Below are 24245 nucleotides of genomic sequence, written 5' to 3'. Positions count from 1 at the left end.
AAAAAAGAAAATTTAGAAACTAACTGGGATCAATTAAACTAGACAAACCCAGGCTTGATTATTGGCAGCTCTACTGAAAGGGTTACCAAAATTCCTCCAAGAGCACAGCAACAACTCCTACAGGAACTCTGAAGAGAACCGAGAAGAACATCTAAGGAACTTCCTCACCTCAGATAAGGTCAGTGTTTCTGCAGCTGATTGGTTCCAGCAGTTATTGCTGCTAAACTGGTGGCAGAACCAGTTATTAAGTTTAGGAAGCACATCATTTTTTCACATTGGTGATTTAGATGTTTTCTCTCTTTCAATAAATGAAGTGACCATTTAAAACTGTGTTTTGTGGTTCCTCATGTTCTCATTGTCTTATATTGTATTATGTCTGAGGATCTGAAACCATTTAGAAACACTTTGTACTTCACACAGTCAGTGTCTCTAAATGAGGGAGTCATTTGTAGGACTGCACAGAATCTGCATCTGCAGGCCTCCAACAAGAACATCACTCAATATATTTCAACATTCAAGTTGCTTGAAAATAGTCTCAATCTATACTGGTATGTTGGTTCTAGATTGCAGAGCAACATTTGTAGAGGAAAAGCCCCCCAGTAAGCCCCTCTGAACATAAATAAGCATATTTCTCATTTCAGATTTAAGAGATACAGTCAGGTGACAAATTAAAGGAAAAGCTTGAATGAACAATTGGAGAAACATAACGAGTGCAGATGGTTCCAGACAGGTGTTCTAGATAATACAGTAAAGCATTTAACCTCTTATCAAACAAAAGGTATGAAACGCTGAGCAGCCCAGTTGACCTTGATTTTGGATCATTTAGGGGCGCAGATGGAGCTTCAGTCACACAGACGTCTAAACTGGACAGTGTTTTAATAGGAACAGAGACTAAAGTGACCTCTGCATTTAGATCTGTGTGAAAGACTTTAGTGAACAGGGCTGGTCAGTAATTCATAGATGTTTGTGCATTATTGTGATCTGTAAAGTAAAACATAAGAGCAGATGTTCCTCAGGTGACTGAGAACGTCAGTGAAGAACGTAGGGCTGTAGGGCAGGAACCCCTCATTATAAAGACGAATGACCATTTCAGAGCTCACTGGAAAAGTGATGGTCAGAGGAGTCAGTCGTCCAGTTAAACACCTATGGGAGATTTTGGACAGATGTTTTAGACAGCGCTGTCCACCACCATCATCAAAACACCAGCTGAGGGGTCCCTGCAGCACATCTGTAGAGACTTGCAGAGTTCAAGGCATATTGAAGCTCTGATGGCTTGTGGTGACTCAGCAGCTCATTAAAGTACTTTACACTGTTTTTCCTTTAATCAGCCATATTTTATAATAAAATGAAAGAATTTACTAATTAATTTGAACACAACAGAGCTTGTTTATATATGATTTATTAAAAAACAAGTAGTTTCAGTAAATTCTTATTTATTTTCTATTTAAAATCTATGAATAAATACAGTAGAAACAGGTAGAGGCTCACTGGGTCCTACAGTGTTAAGTGAGAGGCAACTGTACACAAACCTTAATCAGAACATGTTTGTATTAATATTTATTAATCAAACTTCCTAAAAGTAAACAGTCCTGATATCGATTCAGTGCAGTATGTTTAATTTCAGCTTTGGGAGGACTCACTGCTCACACCACCTGACCCTTCATAAGGGTTTTATACTCATTATTAGCATTAAGGAGTTTTACATTAGGAATGTACAGTTAAGCAGTGATTCAGTCTGCAGAACATTATTACCTTCAACACTTCAAATAACTATAACTATATTTAAACATACTGAACAATCAACCTCCCTCACCAGAAATATTCACAACTTTAATGCAGCATCATAACAGTGTTATAACTGTCTTATTACCTTCATTAACATTTGTTTTTATATAAACTGTACATCAACTTCAGCAACAGAAACTTGGATATCATTACAGGTACTTCAGTATCACTGTATTTAAAGTATACTTCTAACCAACAACCTGTTTCCTCTTATGGGAGTTTATAAATAAAGAAAGATGAAAGTTTAAGGAGGAAAATAGTAATTGATGTATTTATAAGTGATATATGAGAGACTATTACACAACTGAACACATATATTCTGCATCATCTGTGCAGCATAATCTACTGTATGTGTTGAAGATGTGCTGAGCTGCTTGTTAATTCGAGTCTATTCAGATGGTGAGTTGGTTAAATAAGATCAGTGAAGTTTGTGGCTGATTTTCTGCTGTTGAAACATTTTCTTACACTCACACTTTGACTTTGACAGTAAAAACGCTCGAATATCAGCCTCCTTTTCTTTTTCCCTCTACTGTCTACACAATAAGGGTCTGTTTACACCTTATATCAACATGCATTTTAAAAGATCAGATCACGTTCATGTTGACCACAGCCAGGACTTACTATGGTCAGATTACGCTCAGATCACATTCAGAGGTGGTCAGAGACGGATCTTGACCGTATTTAACATGAGTGTAAATGGAATGAATCTGTATAACTACATGATTGGAAATTTGTCTGCTGAGCTCTGAGTAGCAGGTGAGAGAGTAAACAAGGTGTCCACATTAAGCTTGTCCACTCCTATTGCAAAAGGATAAAAAGACATCAAAATAAATTGGAAATTGTTCATATTTTTACACATATCTCCATTTTTTTATTTTGACTTTTCGACATTTGAGCACAAAAACACTCCAAAACTGTTAGGACGTTTCTGCCCTCTCCTGCAAACTTACTATTTTGGAGATACTTGTTTTCCTTTGAACAGCGATGATATGGTTGTGATTTTTACACAGGTAAAGTACAATCAGATCTCATCTGGACAAACAGGGGACACATTTTAGTGGAAACAGGAAATGGAATCCAGCCAAAGTATCTCCAAATACCAAGTGGCACAACTGTGTAAGCGTTAACTGCATCAGATAAGGAGTTTCACTAGCATTAATGGAAAACATTGATATTTCATGTGTGTTGAACTGTCATGAATAAAACACGAAGTGTCCAGTTATCATGAGTTATGATGTGAAGTTTATGGAGCTTACATCCTCGATTTTCTGGCCTGTTTCTGACATTACGCCCCATAGAACAGGCATGCGTAGGCTAATGAGGAGAGGTTACTAGCACATCACTCAGTAGCATGTTGTCTTGTAGTCTCTCGTGTGTTATTTCACTTTCAGAGTCTGTGACTAGTAGAATCTCTCAGGAGCCCGTTTCCAAACATGGCATAGATTTTAAAGATTTAATTTAGAGATAGCAGTTCTTCTAAATTCATTATAGTGGCTAAACAGTGAATGCTATCTAAGACATTCTGTCGTCTTCAAAGTTATACCTGATGCTTAGTGCTTGGTAGGAATCACAACAATACATCACACATCATCTCCAGAAGCAGACTGAAACCATGGGATGGTACTTGTATTCTTCTGGGAACTGGGTTTTAGTTTCTATTTTCTGTTGGCTAAACTTCAATGTTTTGATCAATTTCTGCTTCTAGAAATGACTATAAAAAAAAGAAAAAGAAAATAAATTATGGAAATTAAAAAAATACATTGGAGATCACATGTTTTTTGCATACCTATCCCCTTTTACATTGTATTTTAAACTTTCTATGGCATTTTCCTTACTGATGTACTTCCAGGCTGTAGGAATCTTTCCTCGTCCCTCAAAAGTTTTGCCGTAGTGCTTCTTTAAGTCTCTCCGAAACTGATACACAAACCATTTCCAGTAGGCCTGTTCTGAAGCATCAGGTGTGATGCTCCAAGAGGCAAATTCTGGTCCAGCTTCCCAGTATCTCCTGAAGGGGACACGCTTTTTATCTGATAGGACTAATTTAGCATCACTAGCTACTAAACTGGTGCAGATATCTACAACCAGATTGTCTGTCTTATACCATGTCCACCCATTGATTCCTCCAGGCCTATGGAAAGGAACACTGTGATCCCCATCATGTCCTTCTATGGTGTTTGTACAAATAGCTGCACAGAAGGGACACTGAACCCAACAGCCACACAACTGGTTTTTCAGAATATCTTTTTGTCTCTGCCTCAACATGTTCATCCTGACTGAAGAGATGTGGTCAATGCTGGTTATATCCTTAAACACACTCTGTAGGGTTTTATTCAACACGTCACCAAAAAAGCCTGTGTCAGTGATTTCTTGGTACTGAGCACCAACAAGATCATTCACAGTAAATTTCATCTCACCTTTGAGCTCCTGTGAAAAACTCTTCAGCCACTCATTCACATCTCCTTTGTTCTGTTTAGTCTCCTGTGTGGCCTTCTGGATGGCTGCAGACACACTAGACTGCTTCATTTTTACAGCATTTTTCAGAATTTCCAGTATTCTGGGGTTTCTCCCTTCCAGCATTTGCTTTTCAATTTTTGTACCTATAAAATCTGAAAAGTGTATCTTAGGATTCTTGATGTAGGTGATGAATCGCTCAAAGCTTTCAGCTTCTGCCAGATCCTGCAGGATGTGTTTCTCCAGGTTTGACCTGTTTCCACTGAATGCTGGGAAATTTGCCCTCATTTCTCCAGCTGCATCAATGGCAGTTTGATCATAGACAGATTGCAGGATAGACGACTTGAGTTTGTTACAGACAAAGTCTGCAAACACAGCAGTGGCTGTTGCTCCTTCACATTGCTTCTTGAAGATGGAGAAAAATTCTCCTTTCTTATTTCCCAGGTAAATCACAGGATCATTAGCCTCTCTGAAGACCTTGTGAAGATCAGTGAACTTTCTTACTGCAATGTCACAGACATACAGAGACAGATCCACTGTGAATTCATTCTTCAGTATGAATCTCTCAGCTTTAAACTCTGCCACTCTCTTCTTCACACAGTTCACAATCTCCTGTGTGTAAGCGTCACTGTAGCCTGTTCTGTCCACTGGTTTAGTTCTAATGATCTCCTCAGCTTCTCTCACTGTCTCCTGCACCAGCTCTCTGATTGAGTCATGATCTTTGGTGTCCAAACTATGATATAAAATACCAAACCTGCCTTTCTTCTCTGTTACATAGTAAGAATATTCTCTCTTTTTATCAATCTTTTTGTAATGTTTACTGTCTCTGTTGAAATTGATGTTGTGACTTTCAAAAGTTGAGCATAGTATGTGCATCACTTCCTGCTGTACTTGGATATCATTAAAAGGGGTCGTTTCTGCCTTAAGATCTGAAAGCCATTTCTCCCACATTGAGTCAAACTCTCTCCTGAGGTCCAGCTCATTCATGGCCTTATCTTTCAGTGTAGAAGCCAAATCTTTACTCTTGTTGAACAGCTCATTCTCATACTGGGTTTTCTTCTCATCAAACATTTTACATGTTGCCTTCATTTTAATGAGTTCAGTCAGTTTTCTTGCAGTCACTTCAGTGAGACTATCATGTACATCTTTAATTCTCTGCTCTGTTTTTGCTTTCCACTGAGAGAGCATCTCAGCATCTTTATCTTCATTAAAGAATGTTCCCATCTTGTTCTTTACAGCACAGAACGTAGTATTGATTTCTGCATGGATCAGTTCTTGGTCAACAGCTACCAGCTTTCCATTGTCAATCCAGTTCTGCAATTTGTTCTGAATGAAGAGCATATTTTCCCTGAGCTCCCAGGTCCAGTTTCCGTACATGACCTCCAATCTCCTGTATGCTGCAATCTCCAGGGAGTTCTTGAAGCTGAACACAAAGTCTTCATTCAGCACTGCAGTCCACAGGTCTTTAATACGGATTTTGAGCTCCGAGAGTGTTAGACAGTTCTTTTCTGCTGCAGCTTTGAGAATGGCCTGCTTGAGATTTTCAATATTTTCACTGTAACGTGGGTTGGGGGGAGCCATGGGGGGGTTTCCCTCCCACAGCTGCGCAAAGTAATGCACATCTGTCTGTATGTTGAATTTGATCACATCAGTAAAATACTCTGCATTGCACACTTCTTCAGTTGCTGCCAAACGAGTCATTTCATCCAGCTGTTTCTGCAGTTGCCTTCTTCCCTCCATGTTCTTCTCTCCAGCACTGATATCTGCAACGTTCTGGTGAACAAACATGCAGCTGGGATTCAATTTTACTTTCTTCATTCTTAGAAATGCCTGAACTACTATTTGAATGATGTCCTTCATTTCTGCTGGATTTTCCCCAAAGACATTTATCAGGGTCATATCTGCAAGACCAGTGACGAAAGTGGCCAGTTCATTGTCATGAGTGAGTCCTGACTGTTTGCCCACCAGTTGTAAAGACTGAAGCCCTTCTGTGTCGACCACAAGCAGGTAGTCAAACTTCAGCTGGCCTTTAACCTCTTCTTTCACTCTGATCAGCTGCATAAAAGCTCCTCTTGTGCACCTGCCAGCACTCACAGCAAACTGCAGCCCAAACATGGTGTTCAGCATGGTGGACTTTCCTGAGCTCTGCAGACCCAGAACAGACAGCACAAACACTCTCTGGTCTCCCAGTCTCTCAGTGACCTTGTCCAGAACAGACTCTATCCAGGTCAAAGGGACATGAGCAGCATCTCCATCCATCAGCTCCAGTGGATGTCCAGAGATCAGGAGGTCTGCAGCCACAACAGGGAGAGTAGAAACCTCTGCTGTCATTTTGTCTGGACATTCAGCCCAGGCCTCATAAATCTGACCCATTTCTCTCACTATGTGCTCCAGACCAAACGTCACTGCATCCACTTTCTCTGATAATTTTTCAAGTTCTTCCTGCTTTTTTCTGAAATCTTCAGTTATTTCTCGTTTCTGTTTCAAAACTTGCAGGTCTGCCAACTGTTTGTAATATTGCTGAGTAACTTCTGAAAGCTCATCTAAAAATGAGACGTCTAGGTTGACTCCAAGCCATCTTACAAAGTACGTTTTCTTTGAAAGGTGCTTGGATTTTAAATTTTTACAAACAGCATTTATCAAGTCAAGTGAAGACTCCCTTTGTTTTTTCCGTTTTGATTTCATTTCCTCCTGTATTTTGCTCTTTGTCTGTTCAACATCCCCATACAGGCGATATTGTTGTTTGTTCTTACTGCTCCATTCATGCCACAGTTTCCCCTGACAGGGCAGGAGCTTGGCCTTGATTTGGGAGATGTCTTCTCCTTTCAGCAGCTTCATGACTTCCAGTGCTCCAGTCTTTCCTTCCTGGCATTCCTTACTGTCTTCATCAACTCTGAAGCCACAATGTTTAGCCAGTCCTGAGCTTTCCTCAAGGCTGAAAGAGGGACATGAGTTACATTTCTGCAAACAGGTACTGATCACTGATATCAGTTCTTTATGTAATTCTGCCTGGTTTCTGTCTCTGAGTCCTATTTTATATTTTATGTTGTCTCCACTTCCCATTGTACTTGTACCTTTCTGTTCACTCATAAGGCAGATCAAAGGCTTTGACGAATTTCTGAGCTTCTGTAACATCTCTCTGTCTTTGTCTTTTTGGTTCTTCGTGTTTTCCATCAGGACAACATTGACTGTAGCTTGTTCACTCAAAAAGTCACTTTGCTCTTTGTGCTCTGCAGCATCACCATGAAGATTGCAGAATGCAATGCACTCATCAAAAAGGTCATCAGTGTTTCCTGCAGGACAGTACCAGGCAATCTCTACGAGCCCGTCCATGAACAGGCGGCTCCTGCTGCTGCCTGGACTGTCTCTGTGGAAGAAGGTGTCGTGCTTTGGGTTAATCACAGAATTCAGCAGCTGAGATTTGGAAGTGGAAACAGAGCCCAGCCTGCAAAAAAACACCATTGGAGCTTTAATCTGACAAACTGGCAATGATGTGCTGAGACCACCAACTGACTTCCAGGTCTTCTTGATCTGCCGAAAGGTCCAGAGAGGGAGTTCAATGTCTGCAGATGTAGGACTGGGCACCAGCAGTGGCAGAGCGTACTGGCAGGAGGAGAGTTTAGTCACCATGTTCTGCCTCAGGAAACTGTCTGCACAGTGGAAAACTGCCATCTGGACGTCCATTGGGTGAATCTGAGTATTTCCATCTTCACTATCATTACACTCATTCTCATCATTCAGAAAATCATCAAAATCTTTATTTTCATCAGTTTTACTTGCGATAAGTTCTTTGTGAATGGTTAAGGATCTGGCTCTGTAATCCAGTGTCAACAATTTATGTTGGTACACAAAAGCCAAGTCTTCCTCTTTCAGTGGCTCCTTTTCTAAATGGGGCTCCTCTTTCTGAAATGAAGTCCTGTTTATACTGAAGGCATCTGCAGTTGTCAGTTTACTGGGATAGAAATGATCTAAATTCAGCTTAGAGAGAAGGTCTGGAGTTTTGATTCTTGAATCATTCTTTTGTATCCCATCTTCTGACTTCTTACATACACCATCCTATTAAAAAGAATTAACAATTATTTAATACTTGTCAATCATAACGATTTATGTCTGAATAATAACTACAGTGGATTGTATTGTGACATCATAATACATTCCAATCCCAGTAAATCAAACACTTCTACCCAAAAACAAAAAATTTGTAGTTTGATAACTATTCATACTTAACAGTCATTGACACTTTGAAAGACATCATTAAATTTCACCTTCTCAAGCTGATTTAATGTTTCCATTTTTTCTACACTATATCAATCAGAAATAGACATGACTTGTACAAAAGCAAAATTGTTTCCTTTGTAGACCATTTAATCCCTATTAACTTCTTTTTCTCATTTTATGGAAAATGTAACCTAACAGAAGTTATAATGCAATGAAAAAAATAATCAAATTCAGTGAGAGATTCAGTTTCCACTCAAGGAATGTAACGCACCAATGGGTCACTGGATCATTCAGCCTTTCTGATTTGTTTAGAGACAATCACATAGTGACTTTCAAGAACAATTAACTGAACTACTTTGTTCATATAACACAGGCCTAAGTAAATATATTGCTATATAGGGGTCAGCAATATGACTGAATGTTACAGTTATCATGACAAACTAAGGGAGAAAGGTGGAAAATGCCCCCTTTAAGAAGAATGTGCATTTATATTAAAACTGAAACATGTCTGTGCATGAGGTTATCATGTACAGGATGATGAAGCATAGACCAACATACAGTTAGGGAAAATAAACTGGAATAGACAGTCTTACAGATCTAATAGAGGCCATTTTGCCGGTGGAATGGAAGATGACTAGTTTTATTAATATAATCTGATATTGATATTAATGTAATGAGATACAACCGTTTATTTGTGTAATTAACATGTAATTCAATGCACTTTTTAACTTCAAGGTTGATCTGAGGGAGCTCTGAAATTCTGAAATTGCATTGTATGTCTATTATGAGAAAGGTAAAAACGTTGTCTATATTGCAGCAATAAAAATGTTACATTTCAAAAAGAAATGTAAGATTCCACTTCATTGAAACTATGACAAAATACATATGACAGTAATACAGTAACACTTGAAATGTCTTTCATCTATTAATTAAGTATTTATTGTGATTAAATTGATTGTGCAATATAGCACAAGTTAATTCAATATTATTATTATTATTTTTTAAACAAGCAATAGCATTCAACATTTAATTTTAAGTAAACAATTCAAGTTCAATTTTGCATATATGTGACATGAATGATGATGTCATGCAAAATGATTTACCTTTTTGTATTTGATGTTCTTTTGCTGATTTACATCAAACATCAAAGAAGACAATATATTCATATAACTGACACATTAAACCACTGACCCTCATCCTCTCTCTGCTTTCTCTCCTTCTGGGGTGTGTTTCTTGTACAACAATGGAGGTTAGCATTGAATTAACATGGTATGATGCAACATTAAATATACATTAAAATTAAATAAAATAAAACACTATTAACAGTTTTTAATACCTAGTACAGCACTTTTCAACAGTGTGTGTTTACGGCTCAGTGGAATAGACATGTGGCATCATAACCTGAGTCGTGATGCATTCTTTTTATCTTTTTCATAATTGCAACGGAAGCTGTCAGCGACTAAGTATTGATTCATTAAAGTACTGTAAAGATTTCTTTGTTGTCTTTTATGATAATACTATAAGGACAAAAGTATTGGGACACCTACACAGTGCACCATCAGGAGCTTGACATCCCATTCTAAATCCATAGGCCTTAACATGGAGTTGGTCCCTCTTTGCAGCTATAACAGCTATTATAGCTTTTTTTTGTTGTTGTTCTCCTCTCATTCACCAAACCCAGACTCGTCTATCAGACTGCCAGATAGAGAAGTGTGATTTGTAATTCCACAGAATACATTTCCACTGCTCCAGAGTCCAGTGGTGGTGTGCTTTACACCACTGCATCTGACACTTGGCATTATGCTTGGTGATGTAAGGCTTGCATGCAGCTGCCATGGAAACCCATGCCATTACGTATTTTGTGCTGATGTTAATACCAGAGAAGGTTTGGAGCTCTGCAGTTACTGAGTCAGCAGAGTTTTGACGACTTTCATGCACTATGTGTCTCAGCACTTGGCGACCCGCTCTATAACTTTACATGGTCTGAGACTTCAAGGCTGATTTGTGGTTCCTAAATGCTTTCACTTTTCTATACTACCACTCACAGTTGATCATGGAATATCTAAGAGGGAAGAAATTTCATGAACTGACTTGTTGCAGTGGTGGCATCCTATTATAGAACCCCGCTTGAATTCACTGAGCTCTTTAGAACGTCCCATTCTTTCACAAATGTTTTTAAAGTCAGAGTGCGTAGCTAGATGCTTGATTTTATACACCTGTGGCAATGAGACTGAATGAAACACCTGAATTCAATGATTAAGAGGTGTGTCCCAATGCTTTTGTCCATATAGTGTATGTTTGTAATAAAGACTAACTTGATAACACATTAGACATACACAGTATATTGCTCATATTTTCACATATGGGGCAGCAGGTTAGGTTATCTGAGACAGGGTAATTTAGGAAAGCTTTAAATCACAGAGTTTAGTGCATTTCAAGCTATATTTGATAAATGAACACAACATGTATTATTTTAGATGTAGTGTTTCGGTGGTAAATAACATCTGTTACTAGAGTAATTGTTTAACAGTCTTGACTTTGGAGCCAGTCAGGGGTTATTTTCCCCTTTATGATCAAAATAAAACTACCTTTAACAATAGGTGTACAGTTTGCACTTTAAAAAGTTCAGTACATGGCCTAAACACATTATAGACACATTATTATTTTAAGATTGAGATTGTGAACAAATGTACAAACTTTATAGTGTGTTTGTCTTTTTCGATTCAAACTTCTGGAATCGATGGTACAAGTGAACGACAGTGCTTGCAAACATTCGGTCGAACTATTTTTTCGGGAAACACCTTTGTCGCTTACTGACAGTTCATACTATGTAACTTACCAACATAGTTACCTCGATATTTACAACTATGTTTTTTAACTGCATGTTTCTAACTATGTAAGTTGCTAATATAGTCAGCAACTATGCTTTTGGGGAACTACATGCACTTGAGTGGCGACCAATCAAATTGCTGATGTATGGCTTTGGAACCAACTGTGTCAGCCTGAGATTTAACACTGGAACACACCGAGCAGGAGATGGTTATGAAAAACATCATTATTACATTAGATGATTCTTTTAAGCTTAATAACTTAATTAGGCTGCTTTGGGACTCAGAATTGGCTTATAACTCTGCACTTTCCCACTTTGCACCTCAACCTGTGTGTGATTTAGTGATGCACCCCTAAAGCAGCCAACAGTTTTCAGCTCACTGTGATGAAAATAGAGCATTCACTTAAACAGTGCACGGCTACTACAGATTTTGAAAATATAAAACTACAAACTCCACCCTAAAACAAGCATACATGGGTCTTGACTATGCTCAAATTATTATAAAGTTCAGACAGTTTTATTATTCTAATTAATTTTAGGAGTTGCAATCCTGAGCACCCTCAGCACCCCCCATTCCTGCATCCTGGACGCTAATGCTAGCTACCTAATGAAAAATGAAAAGATCTAACTTGAAACGTAACACTTTCACTTCAAGAAAAATTCAAAATGAAATGTATTGCTCTCTCCACAACTTCCCCGTAATTACATATTTTTAACAACTTTTATACAACTTAGTATAAATGCATAAATCACTATTTTCCAATGAAAAAAAAAATGTTTAGAACATTTTCAGAGGGAATAAATCTCAAAAATCCAGTGATCCAATGAAATTTCAGAAATAATTAGACCACAGCCATTCAGTAAATGAGTTGAGATTAGATTTGGCCCTATTATCACAAAACTTTTTTCTGATGGGTATGGTCAGTATATGATGGGTATGGTCAGTACTTCTAGAACACTCCACAACTGCATGGATCAAAAAAGACAAATTACAGAGAGCCTGTAAACAATTAGTCTACATGGTATAAACTGTATAGTAGGCATGTGCCAGTATATCAGTTTAAATCTGCACTATGTAAGTTTTGGAGACCTTTCTGGTGTAATTACATGCAATGTGCAGAAAAACATTTTGTACTGCAACGTAACATTAATAATGATAATAATAATAATACATTCACTTGTTTATATACTATAATTTTGTTATTAATATAGTCATAATAACATAACATTTGAAGTGTTTGTATTTTATTGTAGCTGCCAAACATGCAGTTCTTGGTGAACTTTTAAAATCACTTACCATTTCAGCAGCCCCTTTAATTCTCTGACACGAATCATCAGTAGATGCTAAAGAAAGATGAGAGAAATGTGCTTAGTTCATTTTTACACAAACAAATATTATGGTATTAACATGCAACTTTACATTATTCTGTAGTCAGCTGTGTGGTAAACAGCAGACTCTTTTAGTGATAGTTTATCAAAAAGTATTACACAAACTTATTACACAATTTTTTTAAAATAGCTGATTGTATAGCATAGTACTTGAAATAGCTGCACAAATTACATGAGCCAGGAAACATACATCAGTGCTGACCAGAAAACAAAGGAGGCAAAGTGGTATATACACTTACACTAAAGACTAGAGATACCTGAAAACAGTAAGAGAAGGCAAGTAATAAACAAACACAGGTGAGGAATAGTGATGAGAGCAGGACAAGGGAGGAGACAAAAACAAAGGCACGTGGCGGAGAAAACAGAATTGATCAGGGCAATTCAGTAGAATGATCCATCGATGTGTACATGAACATTTATACTACAAAATTTTGGTGCCAGTCACATAACAGGGTAAACTTTTAAAAAAGGGGTTCTTCAAAAGGTTATTTAGTAAATGCAATGCTTCTGTATAGAACCATGTATATATTTTTATTTTACCTTTATTCAACCAGGATAATCACACTGAGATTTAAGATCTCTTTTAAAAGTGAGCCCTGGCCAAGAAGACAGCACACAAAAACAATCGACAAAGAAACAACACGACCACAACCAACAGAATCAAATCAGGGTCAAAACCAAATTAAAAACAAACAGAATGATACAGTTCTTCAACAGTTATCTTAAATTCACTTAAGGAAATAAACTGCTCCAGTTTCAAATGTTTCTGCAGAGCATTCCATGCAGATGGAGCACTGTAACTAAAAGCTGCCTTGCCATATTCAGACCGTACTATCGGGACGTCCAGCTGAATATAACTACTAGAACGTAAATTGTATCGAGACTTATTTGTTGATATGAATGCAGACAAACATGAAGGAAGCTGACCTATTATTGCTTTATAGATAAAAAATATCCAAGTAATTTGTCTTTGCACTAAAAGTGAAGGCCATGCAACCATTTCATGAAGTCCACAGTGATGAGTTGAATATCTAGCGCCTGTTATAAATCCTAAGGCTGAATGATAAACAGAATCCAGTGAGTGCAGCGTTGTCTTTGAAATATACCTATAAAAAACATCACCATAATCTAAAATAGGTAAAAAAAAGTAACTTTGACTAGTTTTTTTCATGCCTGTTGAGTAAAGCAAAAACTGTTCCTAAAATAAAAACTTTATCAGTTTTTCAACATGCAATTTAAAAGAGAGATTATCATCTAATATAAAACCCAAATATTTGTAAGGTGATACTAATTCCATTGGTCTGCCCAGCAGTGTGTAAATTTGTGGCAAGGATGATCTATCAAGTTTTTAGAAAATAATATATATATATATATATATATATATATATATATATATATATATATATAATATAATATTATAATATAATATAATATAATATAATATATATATATATATTATATTATATATATTAATATAATATAATATATATATATATATATATATATATATATATATATATATTAGGGTGGGGGAAAAAATCGATTCTGAATCGATTCATAAATGTCAAAAATCGATTTCTAAATATTTTATTTATAACGTAATGTTGACGGAATGCAAAGGGCAGAACTTGGAAGTGGGGAAGTGCAGTGTCCGGACAGTCTGTGGCGGCACACAACAAAAACACACATGGATGAGTGAGAAATCCGACCGGCTCCCTCTGCATTAAAAGATAGGTTAGATCAGGAGTCACAACACAAATGATAAGAAGAGCCATTTTGTCCTTTCAACAAAAATCAAACCACCTTGGGAGCCACAGCATTTAATGTCCAGTATGTCTCAGTGTGTGATAATGTCCTAGTATAGACTAAAAAATATAAACGAAAATGCAGATCTACTTTGCTCTATTTAAGCTTTAGCTCAGCTATAGCCGCTTTTCTTCCATCTCCGGCAGAAAACTTTTCCTCAAAAGTTGAATAGTTTCGGCTGTTTTACAAGGCTGAAGTCGCTTCTCATTCGCCAGCTTCTTGCTGAACTTTCCCGTTCCACCTTAAATTCTGACTGAGGCGCTGAAGGTAAATGTGGCACCATTTAACGTGGAACAGAGAAATTAGAAAGAACTTTTAGTCAACTCTAAACAATTTTTTAGTCTCTCATTGCAGATTTAACGTATCTGGAAACCAACTACGTTGCTTATAAATGCGAAGAAGTACATTCATCTCCAAATGTTCGTCTGTCTTTCTCTTTTCCTTTTTCGTTTGCTACTAACCTTGTTGCTAGGTGACCTGCAGTCTGCATGCCAATTCTCAGTCGTTGCGAACCTGGGCTTTTGCGCTATGTTGCTCACGCCCCGTCTCGAAGATATTTTACTGACACAGCGACCCCCCCCCACTCACTACCACAAGACCAAAACCGAAGTTATAAAATCACTAACGAAAACGGGTAGGACAGCTATAATGTGCTGCGTGGTCATCCATTACCACTGGATCTTATTTCACTGTAACAGCGCATTTTATCACAGATAAAGTGGCAGCAGCGTCTCCAAACAAGAGCAGTGAATGAGAGTCTTCCAGTTCACTTGCCACATCACTTCCATTTGTTTTATTAATAAAAGATATTGGACGTAAATGCATTATGGATCACTACAAATACTTAGCTTTGAAAGTACCAAGTCCTCAGACAGTAAGAAAATAGAAATCATGTATAGAAAAAAAAGATGCATCGATAATCGTTTTATAATCGCATCGCAGCCCTCTGAATCGTAATCGAATCGTGAAGTGCCTAGAGATTCCCACCCCTAATATATATATATATAAATATAGATCATTAACAATAAGCCTTAAAGAGCTAAGATGGTGCTGCTGAACAGTCACAAATCCTTCCATTTGAAAGAGCCTCAGCTGGTGATGAAGCAGAACAATAGATAATGGTATCATCTGCATAAAAATGCATATCAGCATTTAAAACATTATTGCAGAGGTCATTAATGTTTTTTGTGAACAACAAGGGCCCCAAAATGGAACCCTGTGGCACCCCAGTTCTAATAGCAAGCTTCTCTGACAAAAACCAATCAAAAAGTACACGCTGACATCTGTTACTTAAATCATTTCTAAACAAGCCTATAACCTTGGCAGACAACCAAATGCTAGCCAATCAGGACAACAAAATGTCATGGTTAACGGTATCAAAAGCTTTTGATAAATCTATGAATAGTGCGGCACATGATTTTCTATTATCAGTAGAAAATCATACCCAGGTACCCATGTGTGTGTGTGAGTTCGCAGACATAGCCGTCCTCTCGCAAGGGCAGGTGGGTAATGAGAAGGTCATCACATATTACAGCTGATGGTTGAGAAAGTAAGAGCATGATTACTGTGTAAAGCAAAGAAATCGCCAGTTCTGGGCCAACCTGTACAGTGTTCCCTTAATGCTCCACACTGATCACACCTTGTTGACTTGGCTCATGCACTTCAAAGAGCCCAAGGGCAAAGTGGTGAGGTGGATCACGGTGTTACAGGAGTACAACTTTTCCACACAGCACCAGTGGTTGGCTCCAGCTCGGGCAGACCCCGGAACAAACAGATGTAACACCACAGGGGCCTGCCACCAAGATTTGGACAGCCTCCGTTAATACGAAGGGCTGTTTTATTGCATATGGGAAGAAGTTGCTGGTGCCATGCAGCCTGCTTAAAACTGTGCTGGGCACGGTGCATGGGGCAACTGGCATTGGTTTTTAGGGTGGGTAAGACCCTGAAGCAGCTGCAGCAGAGATTCTACTAGCCGGAGGAGTTCCCTTAGAATGATGGTCTTGTAGTGCATTTTAACCAAATGCTCACTACTCAGCTGGCCATCATCACTGACTAGCACCAGCACGATTGGGACAAAGGCATCAGAGCATGATAAATATACAAATTAGATATTTTGTTGCTTGTCATCAAGTTATGTACATGCACAGATTATTTTAAGAAGTTGTAAGAATAGAGTGCCCTTGCAGAACAGTTTGATGAAAGTCACCATGGACAAGAAGAGCAGAATGGAAGACTGCCCAGACATCTTATTTGCCCTCGGCGTACTGTTCAGCATCTACAACCCCATTTCCAAAAAAGTTGGGACGCTGTGAAAAATGTAAATAAAAACAAAATGCAATGATGTGCAAATCATTTAAACCCTATATTTCATTGAAAATAGTACAAAGACAACATATCAAATGTTGAAACTGAGAAATTGTATTGTTTTTTTGAAAAATACATGCCCATGTTGAATTTGATGCCAGCAACATGTTCCAAAAAAGTTGGGACAGGGGCAACAAAAGACTAGTAAAGTTGTGCAATGCTAAAAAAAACACCTGGTGGTTGATTGACAACAGGTCAGTAACATGATTGGGTATAAAAAGAGCATCTCAGAGAGTCTTTCAGAAGTAAAGATGAGGAGGAGTTCACCACTCTGTGAAAGACTGCACAATCAAATAGTGCAACAATTCAAGAATAATGGTTCTCAACATAAAATAGCAAAGAACTTTTGCTTTTCATCATCTATGGTACATAATAACATTAAAAGACTCAGAGAATCTGGAGAAATCTCTGTATGCAAGAGACAAGGCCAAAAAACAAAAAAAAAAAATGGACATGATTCTGCAGAGGAAATCACTGCATGGGCTCAGAAACACTTCTGAAAAACATTGTCTATGAAAACAGTTTGTCGCTGCATCCACAAATGTTAATTAAAACTCTTAAACGCAAAGAAGGAACCATTTATGAACAGGATCCAGGAATGCTGCCACCTTCTCTGGGCCCGAGCTCATTTAAAATTGACTGAGGGGAAGTGGAAAAGTGTCCTGTGGTCCAGCGAATCAACATTTCAATTTCTTTTTAGAAATCATGGACACTGTGTCCTCCGGACTAAAGACCACTCAGCTTGTTATCAGTGCACAGTTCAAAAGCCAGTATTCATGATGGTATAGGGGTGCATTAGTGCATATGGCATGGGTGACTGGCACATCTGTGAAGGCACCATTAATGGTGAACGATATATACATGTTTTGGCAACATATGCTGCCATTCACATGACATCTTTTTCAGGGAAGGCCTTGCTTATTTCAGCAAGACAATGCCAAACCACATTCTGCATGTATTACAACAGCATGACTCTGTATTAAAAGAGTCCGGTGCTAAAATGGCCTGCCTGCAGACCAAACCTGTCACCACTGAAAACTTTTGCCGCATTATGAAAAGAAAAATATGACAAAGGAGACCCCGAACTATTGAGCAGCTGAAATCCTATGTTAAGCAAAAATGGGAAAACATTTCACTTTCAAAACTATAGCAATTGGTCTCCTCAGTTCCCAAATGCTTACAGAGTGTTGTTAAAAGAAGAGGTAATGAATCACAGTGGTAAACATGCCTCCGTCCCAATTTTTTTGGAACATGGTTTTGGCATCGAATTCAAAATGGGCATATATTAAAATTCTCAGTTTTAACATTTGATATGTTGTCTTTGTACTATTTTCAATGAAATATAGGGTTTAAATTATTTGCACATTATTGAATTTTGTTTTTATTTACATTTTGCACAGCGTCCCAAATTTTTTGGATATGAGGTTGTTGGGGGTAGTCCCCAAAGGGACTTCAAAATTCTTGCTTTGCCTGAAGCACATGTATTTAAACTGAAGGAGGTAGGGCTGTGACAAGAACCGCATTACTGCAATACTGCGGTCATGTGATGTCTACTGTGGGTTTGAGTTCAAAGTGAAAGTTACAGGTGTACAAATGGTGTGTGATATGACATATAAACACAATAATTGTTTCATTATCATTGACTGTCCTCCATCCCATGTTCAAAGGTTTCTGGAGAAAAAAACTTGTTAATAGCTGATAACTTCAGCTTCATGCACCCCGGCCGCCTACATGCCGAAGCCCTGCCCATGTGCTGCTGAGGAATGCTGGTACTGTGTGTGTGCCTAGAAGCAAAAGCAGAAACCATGGAAAAGAGCACCACGGCGGTGCACATTGCTCCTAGTACCACCAGACTTGGTGGCATAAGCTTCAAGGAGTTTAGCCATGGCCAGGAGGATAATGCTGAACTTTCCTGAATCCATGGCTGGCTCCAGGGAGGATGGACACCAGAATTGACAAATGTAACAGTAACAGTCTAAATGTACTGTCACTGCCATCACATGCTCCGTTGCAGTCCCTTCACTCCGCCACCCTGATGGAAAAAGTAGCTATGGACGTTCTGTGTCTCTTTCCTACCACCGAGCTCAAGGCCATTGATTGTTTAACTATGTAGTATGCAGGCAGTTTGGTATACTGGAGGAGCTTCACAATGACTAGGAGTGCAACTTCGAGTCAGAGAGTTTTGCAACTGGCTGGGCATTCAAAAGACTCAGAGCCGCCACTCCACCCTCAGAATAATGGTCTCATGGAGCGTTTTAACTGAATGTTCACTAATCAGCTGGCCATCATCATTGACCAGAACCAGCTTGACTGGGACTGACATCTGCCAGTGGTCCTGCTTACATGCCGCTCTGCTGTGCAGTCAACCAGTTTCACTCTAGGTTTCTTTATGTTGAGCTGTGAGCTCATGGATGCCCATGGAGCTGGTCTTTGGGAGTCCACCAGGGTCAGAGGAAGACAGCAGACCGGAGCGAATGCCAAGGAGTTCCACCATCATCTCCAGGGGCCACCAAGGCAAGGCCTGTCAAGGGCAATTCTTGTCATCCGATGCACAGGTGTGGCTGTACAACTAGTGCTGCAGAAAGAGATGCTGCCCCAAGCTTCAGTCACCCTGGGAGGACACCGTGTGGGAAAAGAGTATCTGGGTGAGGTGGTGTATTGGGTCCAGGTGTGGTGGTGGACTGTTGTAGTTTGTATGGACAGAGTTGCTGCATACTGGCCACATGAACAAGAAACCACGTGGGGCCAGATGGAACTATTGCATCAGGGGCTTTGCCCTGAGGAGAAGTTGGAAGCTTGTGCTAACCAGAACAGTGGGCATTCTAAGACCCCTGCTGCAGGAACACTGTGGAAGTGACATATTCCGGCAGACTTGAAGGACTTTTTCCAAGCAACTGGGTCACCAAGATGGCTGACCTTTATGGGGCGCTATGTGGCACCTGCCATGGGCCGCATTGCCTCTAAGAGTTCGGGTGGCATTCCCCCTGCAACATGGACTGTTTTCGTTTTTTTTGTTGCTGTTGTTGTTGTTTGCTGGTTTTAGTTGTGTGTTTATTGTGTTATTTTTTGCAGGGTGTTATAGATAGTGAGGTTTGTGTGTTAACCATTAGGAGGAAGTGTGTGGCTGGTGGTGACCTCTCCCTTGGTTGTGCTGTATTTTCAGCACAAATTGGCATTTCTGCCTGTTTTCATGAAAGAGCAATTCTCTGAAAATATGCCCTCCAGATGCCAGTGACATTACAATATGTCACTGTAGATTGAAAGAGTTTCAAGAGCGCTGCTGGACAACACTTAACTTTGGTGCCTTAACAATACTTTGAACCTTGGAACATTTTTGCAACAGACATTTCTGAATCAGTTGATTTCATTTTCACATACAATATCTTTCTTTAATGTTATTACCATTGCAATCGATGCTTGCAATCAATAAAATCAGTGGTCACTTTGTCACTAATGTAGAACATGCTAATTTCTGTCGTAATGCGATCATCTGCAAATTATATCACTAGTGGTGATCATCCAGGTCCAAGCACCTCATACCTTATGGAGTCAATATGGGCATTTCAGCAGACAGAACACAAATGATAGGCAGAATTTATAGAACAGCCTTTATTTGGCTCCTGAAAAGAACTGTGGCCCCATTAAGACCCCACCTAAAAAAATCTTTAAACTGCTGCATCTAACCATATCACTTTTTTCACACATTTATGCAGATAAGTGTCTATGATTTTTACACCACTGAACTCTCAAATGTGCATTTGTCTTTGTAATGAGGGGTTCATGCACTCAGACTCTAATATAACATCCCTTGGGATGCACTAAATTGTGGGAATGTTGGGCTCATGCAGTTATCAAATAGCAATTTCAAAGATCAGTCAAATATAGGAAAAACAGAAGAACTAATCAGTATTAAAGAACAGACGTGACAGGAACTTGGACACAGCCCAAATCTTAGTTGCAGCACCTCAAGTTTCTCTTTGAGTTGTTGTATTCATGTGTGTATCTCTTGTCACAGGAGTTCTAATAGCTATAAAAAACTCCTCTAAATTTGACTGATCAAATTTCCTTCATATATTGAGTAAACTATTACTATTTCTACTGTTATTCATTGTTTTTTTTTTAGGTTTAACCATTACATGTATCTCATTCAAAACTTTTGTCTGGTTGGATTGGTGCCTCTCTTTATTATTATTATTATTATTATTATTATTATTTCAAATGTATTAGTTAGTTGTAATAATTGACCCACAACTCATAAACAAATATATGCAGATAATTCCAATACCAAAAATGTTCTAAGCAATTAAAGCTGGGGAGGGTAACATTAACCGCTTTCCACAGTAGCCATAAAATACTATTCTTACTAATTAATTATTGTCCTTTTTTAAACAAAATGATTACCAATAGATATGTACTATGTGGCTTCTCCATCTAAAGCAGCTCTATAAGGCATAGGTTAGAATCTCCTCAGACTTGATATTGTACATGTGAATATTTTATATAAAAGGGGCAAATGGTTATTAAGGGACCATTAGTCACATAATTTGTATTAGTGGAAATCCTTAATCTCAGGGCTTATTATTTAGAGACTGCTATGAAACAAACACAAAACTATAAATTAAATGTAAATGTGACTCATTTACTCATTTAAAAGAGGCAAATACTGAACTGGCATTACTGGAAGATTTAGTGTTGCTAAAATAAATTTCCTCACAACGACTATAGAAACTTGAAGTTTAAAATTTTAAGGTAGCCAGGTAATTTACTCCAAAGTTCAATGTGAAAGAGAGAGAGAGAGAGAGAGAGAGAGAGAGAGAGAGCACGCACATTAAAAGAAGCAAGGGAGAGTGCCTGTAATTTCTGTAAAAGGGTAAATCTAGTAGACTATAAAAAACAATAATTATTTCAACTTATAAAATTAAGAAAGACTTTTTAAAAATGTCAAGTTAATTGATTATAACAGTCAGTTAACACAACAATTATCATGTGTTTTCTGTTTTGTTAACTCATTATTTGAAGTGCAATAAAATTAAAATTTTAAGGTAGCCAGGTAATTTACTCCAAAGTTCAATGTGACTTTGGAGTAAATTACCTGGCTACCTTAATTTTTTTTTTAATAGTTTTTTATAGATTTACCCTTTTACAGAAATTACAGGCACTCACATATTTTCTCCCTTGCTTCTTTTATTGTGCATGCTCTCTCTCTCTCTCTCTCTCTCTCTCTCTCTCTCTCTCTCTTTGACCTTATTTGGAAGATTACATGTGCTTTAATTTTGTTTCAGTTTCAAAAGAGGCTGATTAACATTCTCCATTTTGAACCAGACATGAACAAGATCTCATCCATCAGTGTTAGATGAGTGAATTCAGTGAAATGCCACTTTAGATCTATTTTTGTTCTAAAGTAATTGTTATATTATGCATTGTATGAACATCTAAGAGTGTATAGCCTAGTTACTTTTTCCGATTACATGTTATTTCCATACATTTATTCACAATTACTGATTGTGAAGTAGAAATGGTTTTGTTAAAGACCAACAGGCCCACCTGCCCAACAGAATACAGTAAATTAATTGATAAAAACTCAGTTTTTTAGCTACGTGGTTTCGTCAGTTTGTAAAATTTCTTCAGGCAAGCTCAGACACATGGACAAAAGGAAATACAAAAATTCAGGACATGAATGGATAAATTAAATATGTATAATCTGGTAAGTACCCCTGCCTTTTTTTCTGTTAAAATTGGAGCAAAATCTTTTTGTGGTGTCAACGGTGAGGGCATATAAACCACAGTAAGCAGCCAAGTTCAGTATGAGTACATTCTTTGCTGTCGGGAGACCCAGTGTTAGAACGCCCTCGCAATTAAACCAGTTAGAAATGTCTTAATTATTAATACTAATTATGCTTACAGATCATTTAATTTAAAATTTTCTTCAACACGATAACTTTAATTATACTTCAAGTTTCTATAGTTTGGTCACATTCCAGCCTCTGTAAATTAATGTTGGATATTTGTGCTTCTTAGAGCTGTCTGTGTTTTAATACATTTACAATAATAACGTGTGTTTTTGTTTCACAACTAAGAACATTTCCTGAACAGGGAAACTTGAATGAACCAATAACTATTGTTTCCATAGGGTAGGCTACGTTTTTACAACAAGTGATTTTATGTCTGAATACTGAATAGATGTGGCACACAGCACAAGGTCAGAACAAAATGCTTCTTAAAAAATTAATACTTATGGAGAAACAAAAATTACAGTGAACTTAAAACTTAAAACACGCTGTTCTTTTTACTACGAGTGATATTTCAGCTTCAGGATAAAACCAGCCTTGTTAACTCTGTGCGCTGTTTAGATGCCCATTAATGACGGAAGCCCTTTGATCAGTGTTTTCTTGATGAAGAGAATGTAGAATATTTTATAGCGTATTTGATTGTGATTTGCTTTGTGCCTTTTTCTAGGTAATAATGTGTTTAATATTAGAGACAATCTTAAACATTACTCAACTCCTGTATTAAACTGGCTTTACCGTGGTCACTGAAATGTTTCACCTTAAATTCAGTTTTACTTACAGAGTTTCTTAGCATTGGGTTGTGGGTTATAGCATTACATCTTCATTAACTGGATCCGATGGAGAAATTCAGTCTTGCTGTTTCTGTGAGCAACAATCGACCAAAAGACAGAACCCGCACTGGCTTAGTGTTTTATATACACAGTCTACGCATGTGCAGATTTAGAAACAAAATTTGAAAAAAGTTGAGTGCCAAATCAACTCCTACTGGATCGACTCAGTTTACTGAGCCGATTCTTTGCTGCCATTTCAGTTAATCAAATGTCAGATGTTAATGATTCACTAATTCAGAAGTCAAGTTAAATTTGATTCTCATTAAAAGATTTGGTTCAATGCATGAATCAGTCACTGAGTTGGACTCGAAATGAACAAAGTACAGACAGGAAACAGCAAGAGGAAACCACCAACAGTCTTCAGCAGGGACGTCTCCTGGGCGGGCTTGTAATGAGAGTGCATATGAGAAAATGACTGACTGACTGAAACCTCTGCTACACTTTAAAACAATAATTATTTGTGTTTCAACTTTAAAAGTCAGTAAGTAAACTGACTTTTTGAAGGTTCAAGTTCACTGAACATCAAACAGTCAGTTTTACATTCTATTAACTCATTATTTGAAACACAATAAAAATAATTTTATCTAATAAAATCATATCATTGTACATATAGAAATCCACCAACACAGACAGCACTGAACTGCATGAATATCCAACATTAATTTACAGAGGTTGGAATGTAACCAAACTATAGAAACTTGAAGTATAATGAAAGTTATCATGTTGAAGAAAATATTCAATTCTACGAATTTAAACCCATCTGTAAGCATAATTAGTGTTAAT

General features: G+C 37.9%; 1 protein-coding gene across 1 annotated transcript; it reads right to left on the bottom strand.

Moving 5' to 3' along the window:
• Window positions 1-2913: 2913 nt before the first annotated feature.
• On the bottom strand, window positions 2914-23595 carry LOC118823008 (interferon-induced very large GTPase 1-like). Its single transcript, XM_036592369.1, has 3 exons — window positions 23411-23595; window positions 12582-12628; window positions 2914-8292 (listed from the first exon to the last, which is right to left on the bottom strand). The coding sequence occupies exons 2-3, from the start codon at window positions 12582-12584 to the stop codon at window positions 3553-3555; spliced, it is 4743 nt and encodes a 1580-aa protein (XP_036448262.1). The 5' UTR covers window positions 12585-12628; window positions 23411-23595; the 3' UTR covers window positions 2914-3552.
• Window positions 23596-24245: the final 650 nt, after the last annotated feature.

The sequence above is a fragment of the Colossoma macropomum genome, unplaced genomic scaffold (genome assembly GCF_904425465.1).
Source record: "Colossoma macropomum unplaced genomic scaffold, Colossoma_macropomum, whole genome shotgun sequence".
NCBI lineage: Eukaryota > Metazoa > Chordata > Actinopteri > Characiformes > Serrasalmidae > Colossoma > Colossoma macropomum.
This window is presented reverse-complemented; position numbering and strand designations above follow the sequence as displayed.